This window comes from Nasonia vitripennis, chromosome 4 (assembly GCF_009193385.2).
Source record: "Nasonia vitripennis strain AsymCx chromosome 4, Nvit_psr_1.1, whole genome shotgun sequence".
In the NCBI taxonomy this organism is placed as follows: domain Eukaryota; kingdom Metazoa; phylum Arthropoda; class Insecta; order Hymenoptera; family Pteromalidae; genus Nasonia; species Nasonia vitripennis.
The window spans coordinates 18,509,942-18,528,336 of record NC_045760.1 but is presented as its reverse complement, the minus strand read 5'-3'; the positions used below and the strand labels follow the sequence as shown (position 1 = coordinate 18,528,336).

General features: G+C 44.1%; 3 protein-coding genes, 1 long non-coding RNA gene and 2 pseudogenes across 9 annotated transcripts; 3 read left to right on the top strand and 3 right to left on the bottom strand.

Moving 5' to 3' along the window:
• Positions 37-2,498, bottom strand: Or83PSE (odorant receptor 83 pseudogene; annotated as a pseudogene).
• Positions 2,711-5,021, bottom strand: LOC100120886. The gene is made up of 7 exons (XM_008213628.4): positions 4,719-5,021; positions 4,313-4,465; positions 4,105-4,240; positions 3,900-4,027; positions 3,530-3,820; positions 3,155-3,454; positions 2,711-3,006 (listed from the first exon to the last, which is right to left on the bottom strand). The coding sequence occupies exons 1-7, from the start codon at positions 4,957-4,959 to the stop codon at positions 2,885-2,887; spliced, it is 1,371 nt and encodes a 456-aa protein (XP_008211850.1). The 5' UTR covers positions 4,960-5,021; the 3' UTR covers positions 2,711-2,884.
• On the top strand, positions 4,452-5,362 carry LOC116417206. The gene is made up of 2 exons (XR_004227505.2): positions 4,452-5,042; positions 5,135-5,362. It is a non-coding gene; the product is annotated as an uncharacterized LOC116417206 (long non-coding RNA).
• Positions 5,363-6,977: 1,615 nt separating this feature from the next.
• LOC103317029 (putative ankyrin repeat protein RF_0381) lies at positions 6,978-10,408 on the top strand. Of its 2 annotated transcripts, XM_008213625.1 has the most exons (3): positions 6,978-7,051; positions 7,163-7,449; positions 7,651-10,408. In XM_008213625.1, exon 3 carries the CDS (start codon positions 7,674-7,676, stop codon positions 9,606-9,608), a length of 1,935 nt encoding a protein of 644 aa, XP_008211847.1. In that variant the 5' UTR covers positions 6,978-7,051; positions 7,163-7,449; positions 7,651-7,673; the 3' UTR covers positions 9,609-10,408. The 2 variants fall into 2 exon arrangements, with proteins under 2 accessions (XP_008211847.1, XP_008211846.1); XM_008213624.3 differs by having other exon boundaries at positions 6,990-7,449.
• Positions 10,409-11,107: 699 nt separating this feature from the next.
• On the top strand, positions 11,108-15,226 carry LOC100679441 (ankyrin-2). 5 transcript variants are annotated; one of them, XM_031928753.1, is made up of 3 exons: positions 11,108-11,200; positions 12,819-14,321; positions 14,388-15,226. In XM_031928753.1, exons 2-3 carry the CDS (start codon positions 12,847-12,849, stop codon positions 14,857-14,859), a joined length of 1,947 nt encoding a protein of 648 aa, XP_031784613.1. In that variant the 5' UTR covers positions 11,108-11,200; positions 12,819-12,846; the 3' UTR covers positions 14,860-15,226. The 5 variants fall into 5 exon arrangements, with proteins under 5 accessions (XP_031784613.1, XP_003427656.1, XP_032454865.1 ...); XM_008213611.3 differs by lacking the exon at positions 11,108-11,200 and adding exons at positions 12,254-12,325; positions 12,504-12,682 and having other exon boundaries at positions 12,819-15,226; XM_003427608.4 differs by having other exon boundaries at positions 12,819-15,226.
• On the bottom strand, positions 15,212-17,667 carry LOC100120816 (annotated as a pseudogene).
• Positions 17,668-18,395: the final 728 nt, after the last annotated feature.

The window sequence follows — 18,395 nt, the reverse complement described above, 5'->3', positions numbered from 1 at the left end:
TAACAGATAAATGCCATATAAGCGCGAGACTCGTGGTTAGGATGATTCTTTGATGACATTGAACGCCGTGTACGTTACTTTCAATATCGTCTCGTTATGCTTACACTTTTGAAAGAGTCAATGTTGAGAACGATGAGATACCCGTAACTAATTACAATTGGTTTATTCGTCCGCATCATGATAATGATCAGCATTTTCTTCGTTTTCTGACTCAGCGCTGTCCAGTCTATGTTGTAAATGTCGGTGCTGAATTCCAAGCTCTGTATTGCATTATTTCTTCGTTATTTCAAAACGTCACCAAATAACGAATGACAATTGTGTAGAAATTCAATCGAATACCTTGACGGTTATTTCATTTCCGAACCAACAGTAAGCGAAAAGCTCACCCATCGTGCAAATCAGATAGACGATAGCCAGGATTTTTTCAAGAACTGCCACTTTGCCTATCGTCAGGATGTAAACTACATATGATGGAGAAAGCTAGCGCGCCTGCAAAAACTGTTCTACTATCACCACGTCGAATGTCTCTACTTCTGTCGGTCACTACTTCTGCAAATCTGAATGCTTTTCGTTATAGCCTTGTTAATGCATACGTTGCAACTTTCAGACGTACTTGATGATGTAATCATGATGCAGAACAGCCTGCCTGAGGGTCGCCTGCTCGAACGAGATGAGAGCTTGCCTGCTCGCCGCTCCCTTTTCCTCGGCCCTCCGCACGATGCCCGACAAGCGGTTCAGTCTATGCTTCAGCATGTCCAGTTGCATGCAGGCCTTCAAGACGAATCCGCTGATGACTACGTCGACGCTGACGTTGATGAGGACGCCGATGATAATTACCCCGGCTATGACGGCGTAGGTGATCCAATAGTTGAGAGCGTCGTGGATATCGTACAGCAGCCACATGCGGTAGGGCAGGTCGCGCTCGCCCGGCTCCTGGACCAGAGGCATCGCCGCCAGGAGAGCGACCGCCACCTGAGCCAGCCCGTTGAAGTGGATCGCGAATGTCGGCAGGCGATTTTTCATAGCGCAGTGAATGATCCGGATCGATGAACACTGCGGCAGGTATGTGCAAATCCACGACCCACAGTACACGACTTGGGTGTTGGAAGTTGCAAATTTCAAATTGACACTTGGCACGCCTGCCAGATCGCTTGCCAAACTTTTTTGCGGGACAGTTGAAATACTATTATGGGAATTTAACATTAACGAAAATTAGCCACGGTTCAGCTTTATCCATTCAGTGCCGGGAGGCGTAATCCAAAAATGTGTATTACTAGGATGAAAGCATCAGAAGAGAACTTTAATTTGAGGGCTGGTGAGTTAAAAATAGTTGCCTAGCTCAAAAGTTGTCTATAGGCTTGAAAATAATAAAAAGTCACGAAGAGTAAGACGTTTTGTAAGAACTTTCGATCCGAGCGGCCAATTTTAATCACCCAGGGCTCAAATTAAAGCTCTTTTATTCTATTTTCGTTGAGAAAATTTAGAACTGATAATTTTATTTTACGATCAGCTATATATATATATATATATATATATATATATATATATATATATATATATATATATATATATATATATATGCCCATCAATTATGGCCGTTTTTTAACCACTTTCATCGTCATATACATATGTATATAGCTGATCGTAAAATAAAAGTGTCAGTTCTAAATTTTCTAAACGAAAGCGGAAGAAAAGAGCTTCAACTTGAGCCCCAGATGGTCGAAATTGACCGCTGGTATCAAAAGTTACAAGGATTAAAAAAAAGAAAAAAGAAAAATTGAAAATATGGCGATTTTTGCCATCTTCAAGCCTAGACAACTTTTGACCTAGGCAACCATTTTTAACCCACCAGCCCTCAAATCAATTCTTTTTTTAATACTTTGATTCTATTAAAACACATTTTTGGATTGCGCCTCCAGACAAAAAGTGGCAATTTTCTGGTTTTCGTTCATTTTCCCCGTGTTAAATTCCCATAAGAGAATTTCAACTGCCCCTAAAAAAAGTTTGACATGCGATCGGCGATGCACGCGGGAATTTTCTCACTCCAGGTGACCTAACGAACCAAAAGAAAGTTGGCCTGGTAGGCGTAGCCTCAATTTGAAATTTGCAACTTCCAACACCCAAGTTGTGTACTTTCGGTCGTGGATTTGCACGTATACGCACCTCAAAAATTCGTCGGACTCCTTCTCCATCTGAATTTCCACGGCACTTCTGGGCAGACAGCAGCTCCGCGTCAGCATGTTCGCCAGGTCGATCACCCGATCTCGCTTGATCAGGAAGTTGAGCGACTTGGTGGCGATCGACACTGCGCACAGCAGCGTGAACAGTATGTCCGCTACGAAGTTGACGTCGAACTCGTTGAGGAAGAGCAGCGCCCCTTGCAGCAGCACGATCACGTTGACGCATGTGACGGCGATCGCCGAGTAGAGCTCGTAGAGGTACCTGAGTCGCCTGCGCTCCTGCCAGTGCAGGGGCTGCCAAGTCCCGCAGGCCGACAGTCGATGTTACCAGAGCTACGGGAAATACCTATCCGTATTCCCTTCGATCAATCATGCGCCCCGAGACAATGCAAAGTTCAGTTTCGCTCGAGCGCTCGAAGACTGAGCACCTTCCCGCGTGCTATCGCGTCTAGTTGAACTTTTTGAAATTCCTTTTACGTTCGCTTGAGTGTAAAACGGATAAGGGATTATTGGACTTTCGTGCAACAAGGTTATAATACGAGGTGCATAAGTTTATTCTCCTTCTACGACCTCTGCATTTGCACACAAATTACATTCATAATACGCACGATTGCGCGTCGAATCCTACAAAGTCTATGACTTATAATCTGACGATAGAAACACGGAGCCGTGGACGTTGGAACAGGAACACCAGCTCAGCTCTCTCATCTGAGTTTCATGGTACAGGGCTGCTGCACGTAGTTCAGGCAAAAGCCACGATTGCCGAAGTCGGTGGGCGCTTCCGTCCCGTCAGTGTGGAACACTATCCTGAATGGCTTGACCGTGCCTGTGGTATTTCGAAAATCGGAACATGTGAATAGTAAGACGAGCGTATCTAAAATTCAGTAGATACTGCCAAGCACGATCGGGACGACTCTACTCTATTATATACAATTAAAAAAAAAGTTGTAATGTTGATCTTGTCTCTCACGCACTTATGACCGACGTGGAGTTGACCGACGCCTCGGTATTGAAGGCGCCTCCGCAGAGCCTGTCGACGCAGGGCACCTGCGATCCGGGCAGTCGACCCGAGTTCGCCGCGCAGGGTATCAGCAGCCAGTCGTTTTGACAGGATCGGTCCGACATGGCCGAGTACTGGCCGTTCAGTGTGTTGCCCGACAAGGTGAAGGAGCTGCTTCGAGGCAATTGTTGCTGTTGCTGCTGTTGCTGCTGCTGCTGCTGCTGCTGCTGCTGCATCGCTGCGATGCTCGTCGCCGCGTTGGTCGACGACGTGGCTGGAACGACGAGGTAACGTCCTTTCACTTTTGACTCTTTGATATTAATACATTACGTCAAGTCCGATAACTGACCTCCGTCGTCGCAGATCATGTACTGGATCCCGCAGAAGTTTCTCTCCATGCGAATGCAGATGCTGTAGTCCTGATTGGACAGCTGCAGGCCCACGTTGGGGTCGTAGTTGAAGGACTTGATCTGGCCGCTGACGCCCGTGAAGTACTGCATGCAGCCCTCCTCGGCCCGGAAAATGCTGCTGCAGGGAACCTGGGCTATCCGTACGCGCCAGGACCTGTCGAAGCCACTCCCGCTGGTCACGAAGGACAAGGTCACGGGGTTCGTCGGCCCTGTTCCTACGTCGATGTACACTTTTCGGGCAGGCACACATTTCGAACGATTATATATACTCGGCATCTGTCTAATCTGTCTAGTATGTCGCGCCCTTACTGTGATTTCCGTTATTGTTGCCGCAAATCGGCGAGACGGGGTTACCCCCGGAAACGATGAACTGGTCGTAAGTGCAGAGATTGTTCATGGTCTCGGGTCCCCTGATGTTGAACTGCACAAAGTCCAGCCTGCAAACGAGAAACGGCCGTTATTGAATCGAAGCTGATCAGCTCGGTCGAATAGTCAAAGACAGGCGATCAATCACCTAAACTGACAAACGTCAGGATGAGCCTTGAGGATGGTGAGCTGACACGAGTCCGTGCCGTCGAAAGTCGAGGGGTGATTCTGATTGACGAAGTACGTGTTGTTGTCGAAAGTCGTCTGTCCGCAGCTGACGCTAACTGCACAGAAACGCTCGGATAATCGCTCCTCTTATCGTCATTATCGCCATAATTGGTTTAAGGGTGAATTACCGATGCAGCAGACGCCGTAACCGTTGGCGCAGAGTCCACTGGAGAGGCCGCCGCGTTGGGCGCACTCGGCCGGTGCGACGCAGGTTCCGTTCTCGCCGGACATGCCCACGCACACGTTGTTCTCGAAGCGCACCAGCGTGAACAGCGACAGCACTGCACAGTTGCCCAGTCAGGTAACGACGCGTGGATAATGCGCGCGTGCGTAGAAAAGAAAATTACTCTGTGCTCTGTGTGTGTGTGTGTGTGTGTGTACTTTGTATTGAAGCTAATGTTTGTCTTTGTTCGTTTTATCGTGTGATTTCACTTTTCCGTAAATTTAGCGTGGATGATGGATTCATTTGTAAGCCATCATCATTAGGTACACGCGTACGATATGAACATTGAATATTCAGAGGAGAATACTCACGTCTGTGATCTCGATTGGGACTCCTCTGCGTCGGCCCGTTGCCAATGGTTTTGCTCATGTCCGATGAGGCTCGTCTCAGGTCAGCGTCGGCTCCGCTGCTTTGCCAAGGTAACCTGTGTTGTTTGTCACGGTTGCGGCGCGTTCGATTGCCTCTGAGCTGCGACCTGGACTGCCGATGCTGATCCTCGGCCAACGATGCCGAGATCGTCAGCAGCAGCAGCAGGATGAGGCGCAGCTTCATTAGGGTTGATGGGAGACTTTGTTCAAGGATCGCTACAGATACAGCGTAACATCTATTCCCTTTCAGATCTTCAAAAACGAGTTGTACGTATAGTACTTATAATAAAATAAGTTTCATTTTTATCACATTACCTTTCTTTGGAAATTTTCACGCGTTGCTTTATACGTTCTTTCAGTGAATGTTAATCTTGCAACTGCAATCAACGAATCAAAGGTTGAACTTGGCAGACGAAAAAAATTATTGGTAAATGTAGCAATCTTGTGCTTGGCAAAATTAGAATCAAGAATATTTTTAGATGTTCTTATTATAGGTTCTTTGTAAGTATAGCAAAACAACTAATCGTATAAGTTAAGCCAGGTATTTTGGAAGGAGAACAAGAAATATACAGCCGATGCGTGTTTTACCATGCGCTTTGTTACTCTTACCAACCCCATTTTTTCCTTAAACAAAGATTAGTTTAAATAAGCTTATTTTTTTACCAGTTAACTATCCTGCCTACCATGAAAATAAATCGCGTCTAGTGATTTCCACACATAAAAGATAAACTTTTTACTCATATATTCATAAACTTACAGTCGACTGCAATGCGCCAAAACCTCTCCAAAATTTGCTCCGTTCAAACAATGCAAAAATCGGCAAACTCCTCCCAAGCAAAAACCGCATACCGATTTCGCTCGACGTGTATCAAACTAGCTCGAAAAATTTCAGCTCAGCCTTTAAATAGCTTCTCAAAGAAAGCTAGGGTTAATTGGTCGCGACGCGGCGACGCAGAGCAGCGTGAAAAAAGCTCGCTAAGGAAGGAAAATCGGCATCGTTTTGCTCGAGCATTAGTCGGATCGCTGCGATTTTCTCCGTCGACTTGGGAGAGGATGATGTTGCATTAGCCGCAATTGATATTCGGTCACTGGAACTTATTATCAAGGTATCGGGCAATCATTTGTTTAGATGAGGTTCAGTGAGAATTGAAACATAGAGCGATCAGAAGGATTTAAAATTAAGCCAAGCAAGAATTTGTAATGTGACTTTAACACAGAGACGTACAATGCACAGGTAAATCGAGTGTTGAATGAACTGCGAACCAATCGCTCACCAATGTGTTGCATATCTGAAATCGATGTGTTGTAAAATCATACGCTATGCTGGATTAAAATTTATAGAATCGATAGAGCCGATAAAATTTTATACAAAAACTAATGTCAATAAATGCCAATCATTGGTATTAACCATCGACATTAAATTTTATTTTCCGTGATAATTTTTATCGACTACTATACATTCTATCGATTTTAATAGAGTTCTAATACAAAAATTCAAATCAATCTAATTCAAATTCGATTGAAAATTTAATCGATCCTTACTGACTATTTTTTCCAGGGTAACAATCAAATATGCAACTCGTTTCAGCTTTTATTACTGCGTGAAAATTTAATATAAAATGTGTAGATAAAAAATCGGGCTCTGATAAGCGCCTTTGAATTTTTCGCGCGACTGACTGCGCACTGCGGCTATTTGCGACTGTAGCATTCGCGAACGTGAAAGTAAGCCTTGAAGTCGAAGCGCGCAGAAGCGCAGAGATGCAATATGAGAGAAATCCACGCACCGCTAGTAGCAACGAATATAGACTTGGTATAGAAGAACGGTCACGGGTTAAATTGAAAGGACGAAAACTTGGGGGACAGGTATAGTGTGTTATAGGTCTCTCCGGTCTCTCCTATATGCATCAGTCTTGGGGGACAGCTATAGTGTGGTATATAGGCTCTGCGTGTATTTCAAAATGGGACCCGGCCGGCGCCAATACTGTTACATCAATACGCGGTCACTCGCTATTTCCACGATAAAAATAGATCGTTAAATGCTGAACATATTATAGCATGCATTTTAATTCACGGCAATTATTAACGGCGAAATTACTATAAAATTATGCATTTATAACAAAATTTTTACCCAACATCAGGTCATTTTATAAGTGGTGTAATTTAAGAACCACTTTTAAAATAAACGAATTTATAAACATTCCAAGAAACGTAAGCGTCAACAAAGACCAAGTCGACATTTGAAAAAAGAATCTGTCGACCGAACCACTCAAAATTTTGTAAGAACCTGAAATTTCTTTTTTAATCTTTTGTCAAACTATCAAAATATAGGTGCAATTTAAGTGAGTAGAAAAAATCATGCCCATTCAGTTTGAATTTAAATCGAAAAGCGCGCCGGTCAGCTGTGCGATGCATCCCACGCGCATCCGACAGGGGTCGATCCGTGGCGCCGCCGTCAGAACAGCTGTCCTATGTTTGTTTTCTCCATTGCTGCTGCAGCGCAGCCCATTGGCGTGGGCATAGGCTGCATCCACGTATTATCATCAGTATACATATGTGCGATTGCGAGCAAGAGGTTAGATACGCTGCACTAGCTGTTTTTTCCTGCCCGAGGCTCGAATCCGCACAAATGGAGCATTCCGGAGTCGAAATCACGGTGCAGTAACAGACCCCCCAGGTTGTATGACTCTTTTGGGCTAGAAAGAATCGCGGATTTCGGTTCGCCGTGAGCGATGCTTGTTCCCTCTTTGTTCGCTGCTCTGCCTCGTTTGCTGGCAACAAATATCGCACTCGCGAACGCGCTCGGCGCGGTTTTGTTCGTTTACCGCTCGATTCGAAGTTGACTCCGCGGCACTAACAGCTCGCGATCCTTTTTCAGATCAGCAGCAGTTCTCGCGGAGGATGGTGCGAGTCCGCCGGTACAAGATCCGCGGCGGCGGCGGCTGGGGAGTCTTCCCGCTGGACCGCTGGGACGTGCAGGAGGTGATAAGCTTCCTGCAGAAGGACTCGCGCAACACCGAGCTGATCAACCGCATATTCCAGAAGGCCATAAAGAACAAGGACTTCCTCATGATACAGACGCTGCTGTGGAACCGAGTGAAGATCGAGGCCCTGAACGACTCGAACCAGACGGCCATACACCTGGCGGCGGCCTACGACTACCCGACGATAATCGATCGGCTCTTCCGGCACTGCAACAACGACGTCAACCACACGGACGTGAACGGCTTCACCCACTTCCACATCGCCTGCATCAGCGGCAAGACCGACATCGTCGAGCGCTTCCTCAAGAACGGCGTCGACGTCAACCTGCGCTTCCGCGCCCCCACCCACGACGAGCGCAACGACTTCACGCCCCTGCACTTCGCCGTGAAGAACGCCCGGCTAGAGGTGGCCGAGCTGCTGCTGAAGCGGCAGGCCGACGCCAACGCCAAGGACTACGCGGGCAGGACGCCGCTGCACCACGCCTGCGCCCTCCAGGCCGAGCCGAGCGACGGCCAGGAGCGGACGGTCGAGATCGTCAGGCTGCTGATCGGGCACGGTGGCGACGTCAACGTCAAGGACCACGACGGGGACACCCCGCTCTGCCGACTCTTTCACGGCGGCTCGGCCAGCCACGCGGAGAAGCGGCTGCCGAAACACCCGGTGGACTTGCACGCCTCCGACGGCGTCCTCTGCAAGACCAAGCGCAAGTCCATTCACCAGCTGAGAACGAGGCAGGTGCAGAAGTTGAGGCTGCTGCTGGAGAGCGGCGCCGAAGCTGATGCTCGCGTCGGCCGACGCGGGGACACGCTTCTGCACAGGGCCATCGGCGACTTGAAAGCCTCGAGGGGTTTCGCCGAGTTCGGCCTGCTGTGCTTCGAGGACGCTCTGCACGCGGAGATGGTCGAAGTGATTCTGAAGCACGCCGCGATTGACGTTGACGCGAAGAACGACGAGGGCGAGACTGCGCTGAGCATCGCCGCGTCGCTGCTCAGCGCCGACGTCGTCGCGGTTCTTCTGGAGCACAGTGCGGACGCGCAAGGCATCAAGTTCGACGCTTTTCACCATCCGAAGACTCTGCCCTGCCTGGAAGCCGTGGAGAACCTGCTGGAGATCGTGGCGATGCGGGAGAGCCGAGGACGCCACTTGAGCCAGAGCGAGAACCTGAAGATAATCGAGTTCTTCGTTGCCAACAACGAGGGCTGCGGGTACGCAAATTTGGAGGACGAAAACGGCTCCTACAAGCTGCGAAATCTCCTCGAGTTCGGCACGGACGACAACGTGATCGGCTCGCTGGACAAGATCTCGAAACACAAGCGATGCCCGAAGGGCATGCTCAGCTATCACGTCAGCAGGTACCTCCTCAAACTGCGGAGCATCGGCTTGCCTCTGAGCCGACCAGTCGAGGACTACCTGCGTGAAAAGATGCCGAGCGAGTCGTCCGAAATTTCCGATCGGCATCTGAAGGAGTGCGAGGCCGAGGCCGACAAGCTCAAGTCCCTCAAGTTGAAGAGCAACAAATCTCTGACCGATCTCCTGACTGCATCGCCCGTCGAGTTGTACTCGTTCCTCAAAACCGGCGAACACAAGCAGACCTTCAACGGCCTCGACTTTCCCCACTACTCCGGTGTCATACAGGGATACTTCGCCAAGTGCTTGACGAGAAGGTTCCTCCTGAAGGCCGCGAACGATTACGTGAGGTGCGTGACCGCGACCCCTCTCCCCGATCCCTGCTGCGAGAGGATCTCGACTTATCTAAGCAACGAGGAGCTGCTGCACCTGTGCTCGGCCATCGCAGCGCCAAGGGCTGAATCCGCAGCGAGCAACGAATCGACGAAAGCGGAGACGGTCTAGTCGTGCATGCTGTGTTATTTAAATACATGGTACTTTACTTGCGTTACGGGTATAAGGACTGTAACCAATTAAGAACTTTTAGAGGTAATATTTTTATAACCTACTGTCTTTTCAACGAGGAGCAGGAGGGAGCGCGCAACGCAGCTGAAATTTTGCGTTATCTTGTTGATAACGTCTCGTAAATGACGTGAATAGCATCAGACGAGAAATTTCCCCAGCGATTTTGCACCGTTGTTTCTAATGGAATTGACCGAATGAATATTTGAATGGCTAACTTTTTGACTGGATTTGCGTCTTCGTTTCTTCCGTACATCGGCGATGCTCATTGTTCTATGTCTAAAACTATAAGGCGCCTCAAAATGTGTGATATAGTCCACCCTAGAGTTGAAATTGTCCGAACCATAGCGAGTGTGCGAGTTAAAATTTGAGCAACTTGTATGATTTTTAACGATTTTCGTTTTTATTAGTAAAAATTGAAACATTAAAAAATAAACACATAAGACTTATAATTTATAGGAGTTTTTTTAATAAAAAGTATCGATCAAAACCCGAAAAAAGTGTAGAAGTAGGTGTGAAGCATGTTCTATCGTAGAATTGATATTTGCGTGTGCAAGCTGGCGTGTGAAATTTTAGTTAGTTATAAAACTTGCATTTTCTAGCTCGACTAACATAAGAGCAGCTTATACATCTAATGCTTCAATTCGATATTAATAGCAACGAATCTTTTATATCAGTGATCTTTTGTATTACTTTTTTGTAATGATTTTTTAATAAAAGTTTTAATAAAACCCAAAAATAAATGTTTCATAATTTTCACTTCACTTCAAACTAATTGTTTGTAAATATCACAGTAATAATAGTAAGTACAACAAAGCACTCCGTTATGCTTTCGCACAGCGGAAGAACCAAGACACTTGTTTCAAGGATATGCAAAATTACTTCCCAGGTGAATGCCACTACGTTTTCTCCGGACAATGCGACGAATTCAAGGAAGGAAAATGCGTGGAAAGCGGAAAAAATGTTTGTCACTTAAAAGATAACGCTGACTTAAAATGCCATTGAGCCTGTACTTAGAATAAGGAGCCAGTACGGGACTAATGCAGCTAAATATCTGATGCCTTGAAAATAATGTACTAAACAACAATTTAGAATGACTCGAAAGTTTAAAGATGACCCATATAGAATTAGTTTTTCATCATGATGGAATGACGAAATGCGTAAAGAATATTGAATTCTGTATAATAACAAGAACAAAATATTTTGTATGAACGGTATTTTCCATTCATCGATATTAAATAATTTAATTTATCGTCACCACCACACTCCCCCCCCCCCACCTCCTCCCTCTTGTCACTTGCTCACGTTGTGTATTCTTTCCTTTACGGGCATTTAATGTTGTATTTGATGCATCAAGAATTTAAAAACTCCGCCAAACTCGCTGATCCTGAAACATTGCAATCGCGCAATCGGAGAAACGTGCGCAGATATGTGGCAACACTGGAAACAGCTGTGCGGTGGTTTATAGAGTTTACTTCAGGTAGAAGCTCGATTGCGCGCGCGTTGGACTCTTACGTTGGAGGGGTTATGCTATTGTAAGTACACTCATTCTTTTCATTAAAAATTCTTTACAAGTAAATTATGTCATATTAAGTACAGAAATAAGTTGTTCTCTAAATGTAGGAGTAAATCTTTACTCAATTGTAATGGGGTTTTTACTATTACACGTTTTCTCAAAGTTTGTACAGGTTGTTGTGACACTTATTGTTGATATAATTACTTACATTACTGTGATAGAGTTGATCACTGTTTAATAAAAAACCTGTCTTATACTGTTTTCCATATATTATAAAGTTTATTTCTATACTATTGTCTAGATTTCTATTAAAAGTACGGTACGTGTCTTTTTTTAAAACAATATCAAACATCTTTTTTGTATAGCTCATGTAGTCAATTTATAAACCTACAATTACTCGGGCAAATAAGAATCAAACGCTTTCAATAGAGAAATCCAATGACGTGGACTCCCTTGTTTTTCTCGTTTACTATACATATAAATTCAACAGATCGTCGCTCCCTATGAAGACTAGCCATTTTCATGTCTTTGCCGCGAAGACTAGCACTTTTCACGAAAACACTAGTGGTTTCGGGACTTTATACTCAAAAAATTGATGATATTTATGAACGCCGAAGTGGTACATAGTAACATTCATATGCAAAGAGTCAGCTAGTACAAAAACTATCATAAGTTTTTCTCATACACAAAGAATAAGAATGGTTTGAGCCATGAAAAGTGAAAAGTGCTAGTCTTCGCGGCAAAAAACGAAACGTATTAGTCGAGTTCTGAAATCTACTACTCTAATTTTGGTGTGAAGGCCCCTTAAGGGACCACCATACCAGTTATATAGATATACTAACCATGCTAAATTGAGGCGCTCCTTTGCTCCCAAATTTTAGAAAAAAACGGCTGACATAGGAGTCTGAAAAAATTACAGGGCCTAGTTGTCGGTACCATCTTTGCGCGGAAGTGAGCTGGGCAGCATTTATCAGCAGAATCCCAGGGGAAGAGATATGTCAAATATTTTGGGTTAGATCAGATCGATCGTTTATTGTTTATTGTGGCCGAGGTTAGTGGCTCGGAAGGAAAGCGTACTTTGAAGTAACTTTTTCTCCAGGATCCCGTTGACGCATGATGTCCAGCTCACTTCCGCGCAAAAATTGTACCGTTATCTACGTCCTGTAATTTTTTTAAAGTCATTAAAGCCCTCGTTTTTTCAGAAGTTGGGAGCAAATGGTCGCATAAATTAGCATTGACCGTGTTAAATTGACGCGCTCCTTTGCTTCCAACTTTTAGAAAAACGGCTGTACATAGAAGTCTGAAAAAATTACCGGTCACAGTTTTTGATACCGTCTTTGCGCGGAAGCGAGCTGGATAACAGCCGTCAACGGGATCTATGTCACGCATCTATGTCACGCCTGTCCCTGGCATAAATAGTCCATTATTTCACTGTGCTGATCAGGGGCTAGCTGCACGGTGCAAACAAGAACTAGTTAGGTCAAGGATAGGCGCCACTAAAGTGCGGTTACACTGTCCTATTAATAAATGAATTCCTCGCATTCTGCCCATTGAAAAATAATAATTGCATCAACTAGTTGCAAAACGACATTTATTTCTAATAATCGCCCTTACAAATCAATATCCTTTTTTTCCAGATAACTACATCGCATCTGAAATAGCAGCATGCAAGGCAATAAATTTCCCAGTCACGCGAAGGGGAGACAAAACAGAATTGGAAAAAAAAAATTTTTCGTTCGTCGCGATGACATTGACGAGCTGGTAGCATTGCTTCAAAATGATCCCGAAAAAGTGCAGATCGAAGAAGTATTCTACAAAGCCGTAACGAACATGGACCTACAAATGGTCTCCGCTCTTCTATCGAACGGCGTCAAAATCGAGAACCTTAACGACTCGAATCAAACCGCTGTACACCGGGCCTTTGCCTTGGACCACCCGGGGCTTGTAGAACTGCTCCTTCGGCACTGGGACAAAAAGGTCAATCTTACGGACGAGACTGGGCTCAGTCACTTTCACATTGCCTGTATCGCTGGTCTCCATGGCCTTGTCTTGGAGTTCATCAAAAGCGGTGTCGACGTGAACCTTCGCGTTGGCTCCGATGGTCCCACGCCTCTGCAGTTGGCCGTGAATCATGTTAGGCCGGAGGTTGCCAAACAGCTTCTGCAACACGGCGCCGATTCAAGTGTGACGGACGAAGCCGACAGAACGCTGCTGCATATCGCTTGCGGCATTCACGAAAGCATAGGCGAGGTGATACTGTCGGAAAAATTTAAATCAATCGAAAGTAAAGCAAAAGAGATTATCGCGATAAAACAAAAGACTACGAGAATCGTTCAGCACCTGATTCAATCTGGGAGTAGCGTCGACGCGAGGGATCGGTACGGCGAGAGCCCGTTGTTCCACGTCTTCCGCGACGACACGCACGAGTACACTGCCCAAAAGTTCTCCAGAAGCTCGCTGGATTACCAGATACACAAGGACAATTTCCGCAGAACGAAGCTGGCGATGATCACCAGCTTAAGAATGGGTCAACACGAGAATCTCAACCTCCTATTGTCCCACAAAGCGGACGTTCGGATTCGCAGCTACGAGACAGGAGACACGATCTTGCACAGAGCGGTCAAAGATTTGCAGACACTGAGGGATCCCAGAGTTTTCGGCGAGCCGATTTTCCACGACGTGGCACACGCACGGATGATCGATGAAATTTTGAAACGTGGACTCGACGTCAACGCTAAGAACAGGCGAGGCGAGACTGCCCTGATGATCGCCGCGTCGGTTTTGAGCTCGAACGTCGTAAGTGTGCTGTTGAATCACGGCGCCAAATCACGGGACATTAGGTTTGACGACGGTTTCCGCTATCCAGGTATACTGCCCTCGTTGGAAGCTGTTCATAATTTCCTAGAAGTCGCAGCGCGGAGGAGTGACAGTCTGAGCAAAACAGAGAGCCTGGCAGTAGTCAGGTTCCTCGTTGACAACAACGCCGAGTGCAAATACGCGGATCCAGAGGACGAGGACGCAGGCAAAAAGCTGAGGAATCTCTTGGAATTTGGAACGGACGAAAAAGTTATCAGCACGCTGCAGAAGATCACGAAGGATGACGGATACTCGAGGGGAGTAGTCAACGACCAGATCAACAGGTACCTGACCAAATTGAAAATTAACGGTATGCACGCGAGCAGAATAGTCGAGGACTGTCTTGTTAGGGTGACCAGACTGGCCGACACACCGGACATTCCGCATCGAGAGTTCAACGAGTTCAAGGCTGAAGCCGAAAAGATGAGAGCGACCAGACTCGCGTCCGGTCGATCACTAATGAGCATCTTAACTGCACCGGCAGCCGAGGTCTCGTCCTTTGTAAAACGCGGCGAGCACAAGGAGATATTGTACTCGAGATACTTGGACTTCGAAGAGAGTTTCCGCCACAATTGGGGTATCGTGAGAGGATTTTTTGCAAAGTTTCTGATCCGGAGGTCTCTTGTAAGAGTGCTGAACGACCATATGAGGTTTGTCGCCGCGAAACCCCTGCCCGATCACTGTTGCGAGAGAATTGCAGTTTACCTGAGCAACGAGGACTTGATGAGACTCTGCGTGGCGAGTACTGCTGAAGCGCCGAGGCGAGAGACGGAAGCTTGCACATTGGCCGATAAGCTTTCGTCGAGCTTGGGAGTCGTATAAAACGATTGTAATTGAGAAATTAGTTAAGGACCATCAATTCAATAACTTTGTTTAGTGCATGCACACTTCAGCCCGAGTTTGCTCGCTGTACTAAATTTTTGTAAGATTACGTACGTTTACGTTGGTTATAGTTACACGATTCGAAAATATTAACATCAGCATTAGACTGCCTCTGCTAAAACGGCCGTATTATCCATCAACCCTACGACTCTTTCTTAAAAGTTAATTCTATAAGATCCTATTAATGAAATAGATCCAAACTATAAAAATCAGCTTTATTAGCTGAGCTTACTGAAACTTTGTATCGACAAGATATATGAAAAAATTTAGATTTGGATAATAAATAAATCAATTTTTTTAAATAAAACAATCGAACATATTTATTGACATGTATACAGGTATGTATGTACAGAGATCTATTTAATTATTTCCATTATTAACCACTAGTAATCAATAAGTTTTTTTTAGTAAGTTTGTACAATATGCATTTATACAAAATAAATTCATCTGGATTCGTATTTGCCCGCGGAAAGTAAATTTTGCTTTCTTTAGTCAATACAAAATCGCAGTATCGGCAATTCGGTTATAAAATTTCTTTTTCTGTATGATTATTCGAGTTTTAATATTGTGCAAATAAAATATAGATTAGAATACGCTTACTAATATAAGATTGAGAGGATATACGTATAGGTAAAAAAGGGTAGATGTTGATATGACTAAATAATTTATTTATTTCCCTTCAATGTAAGAAGCTAAGTCAATTTCATCTGGAAGTTCAGTGATATTTACATCGAATTTTTTTTTGTATATCACTTAGAATATTGGCATCTGCTTCATCACTAACCAGGGTTATAGCCAAGCCTTTTGTACTGAATCGTCCAGCTCGAGCTACTCGGTGGAGGTATACGTCAGAATTTTGTGGCATGTCGTAATTGAACACGATGTTTACACGCTCAATGTCCATACCTCGGCCAAAAAGATTTGTAGCTACCAGAATTCTCTGTTGGAAATTTTTAAAAGATTGATAATTACTTAATCGTTCATCTTGAGTAATTCTTTTGTGTATACCGATGTCCGGGAAGTTTTCTTCTGTCAGAAGTTGAGTTAACGCGATACATTTGAAAACTGATTTTACAAAAATAACGACTTGATTGAATTCAAGAATGTCCAGAAGCTCGAGGAGTTTCTTGTTCTTCTCATTCTCTTTAAGTTGGACGTAATGTTGTTGTAATCCATGAAGAGTGAGCTTGGCTTTATCATCCACATAGACCTCAAATGGATCTTGCATGAACTTCTTGCAGACTGGTCGAATTTTCTTGGACAAGCTTGCGCTGAACGTCATGACCTGTTTGTTATGTGGAGTACTTCTAAAAATTTCTTGCACGTCTTTGCGCATATCTAGTTGTTTCATCATTTCAGCACATTCGTCAAGAATGAAATATTCCAAATGTATAAGGTTCAGCTTCTTACTCTTCACGAGGGCTAGAATACGTCCAGGTGTCCCCACAACAACGTGAGGACAAGTATTCTTCAGTACTTCTTCATCCTTTTGAATAGGCAATCCACCAGAGAAAACTGATATCTTGACTTGCGGTATGTATTTGCCGAACCTCTCGTACTCTTTGCTAATTTGGAAAGCCAACTCCCGAGTGTGACACATTGCCAGAGCCAAAACTTGGTTCTCTGTGAACTCTAGCTGTTGCAAAGAGGCCAAGATGAACACAGCCGCCTTTCTCATACCAGACTAAGCTTCGCATAAAATGTCCATACCAAGTACGGCTTGAGGTATACATTCATGTTGAACTTCTGATGGATGCTCAAAACCACAGTCAGAAATGGCACGTAAGATTTCTGGTTTTAGCAAAAAGTCCCTGAAGCCACTGCTGTGGATAGATACATACGTTCCCTTGCAGACTTCACCATTACTTGTTACAACTTGTCCAGTTCGCTGCTCGTCTTCGTAGTCCAGAAGGTCAACAAAGTCCGGCATTTTCGGTATTTTTCTAAAACTCTCTTGTCGTTTTAACTATAATATTGGTATTGGCTGCTAACAAGCTTCCACAGTGCTGAATAGACGAATTCGACTGTGTTAAATATGTCCCGAGTGAAACCGATAACTATGCGAGCTAACTAAACTGACTGCCTGAGAAGAACTGAAGGACTGAAGGTTTGAATGATAAATGTACAGTACATGATTCAGAGATGGTTTGTGTTACCCCCCCCCCCCCCCACCACTCTTGTCTGAAACTTGGTGCTGGGGGAAGGGAATCACCAATCTACGGTGCAAGATGGACAAAAGTGGTTCCTTTCCCTCACTACCAAGCTTTTAACAAGATCTCTATTGACTTGGTCGAGCGAAGATGGAGCGCTTTTTATAGTATAAGATAATTAGAAGTGAATTTTGAAGGAAAACACCATTGAGATTTGAATATGCGCAAAAGTTAAAGAGTGTATTGAAATGGAAAGCACTCTTTGGCAAACAACTTTTCGCTTCATGCTCTTAAATAAAACTATGTTATACATCCTCTAATCTTCCAACGCTCTGGTGCTATAATACACGCCGTGCCGTAATATACTATTTATGCGCCGGTTGTATCGTAATATACTAATACGATACGCGTACCTTCTTTATACTTATATTTTAACATATACTATATCAAAGGGCGCGATAGCGCCGCACTGGCAAGAAAAAGGACAAAGTTCGGTTCGTTCCGTATCCCTAGTGGAAATGAAAAATGTGAAAAACTGTGAAAAATTGTGAAGAAACGTGAAAGAATGTGAAAAATCAAAATTTTATATCAATATTTGGAACATTGCTAATAAGAAAATTGTAATAATTTTTTACATTTTTTCACAGTTCTTCACATTGTTTCACGTTTTTACACATTTATTTTTTTTAGCAAAAAGTGCATTTTCATGTAACACTTATGCACAGTATTTGACATTTCCTCGCAATCATGTACATTATTTCATATTTGTCACAAGTCTGTTTTTTTCGAGTTTGTTTTCGACATAACGACACAACTCTACTTTAAAATGAGTTTTTTATGTGCCGGTGGTTACTCTAGGATGTGGTTTTGTTTTTTTCCAACAAAATATTGCCTTTTAATCCATTTTCAGACAGTATATAAAGTGCTCCTTATAAGAAAGAAGTTCTCCTTATAAAAAAGAAATATATCTTAGAAGCGTATAAGATATTAGCTCAGGCAGTTAGATTTTTGACTGGCACACTGGAGACCCGGGTTCGATCCTACCTTAGGTCACTTTTTATTATTTTCAATTAATCCTTTAGTGTGCCAAATATTTGTGAGGAACCGTGAAAAATCGTGAAAAATGTTTTTATAAATGTGCAACAAAGTGAAATAAAGTGTAATATATTCTTTAAATTAATTTTTCTTATTGTTCCAAAACTTAATGTTTTTTTTTAGTTTTTCACAATTGTACACATTTACGTTACAATGTTTCACGTTTGCACACGATTTATCACAATTGTTCACATTTATCATTTCCGCTAGGGTATATACTTTAAAATTGGG

Bases quoted from the DNA above. Each gene is read 5' to 3' on its own strand.
- LOC100120886 (XM_008213628.4), bottom strand. From the start codon at position 4,959: ATGAAGCTGCGCCTCATCCTGCTGCTGCTGCTGACGATCTCGGCATCG. The intron at 4,028-4,104 runs GTGATTGATCGC...TCTCGTTTGCAG, and splicing joins CCTGACGTTTGTCAGTTTAG to GCTGGACTTTGTGCAGTTCA. The intron at 3,455-3,529 runs GTCAGTTATCGG...TCGTCGTTCCAG, and splicing joins CATGATCTGCGACGACGGAG to CCACGTCGTCGACCAACGCG.
- LOC103317029 (XM_008213625.1), top strand. From the start codon at position 7,674: ATGGTGCGAGTCCGCCGGTACAAGATCCGCGGCGGCGGCGGCTGGGGA.
- LOC100679441 (XM_003427608.4), top strand. From the start codon at position 12,847: ATGCAAGGCAATAAATTTCCCAGTCACGCGAAGGGGAGACAAAACAGA.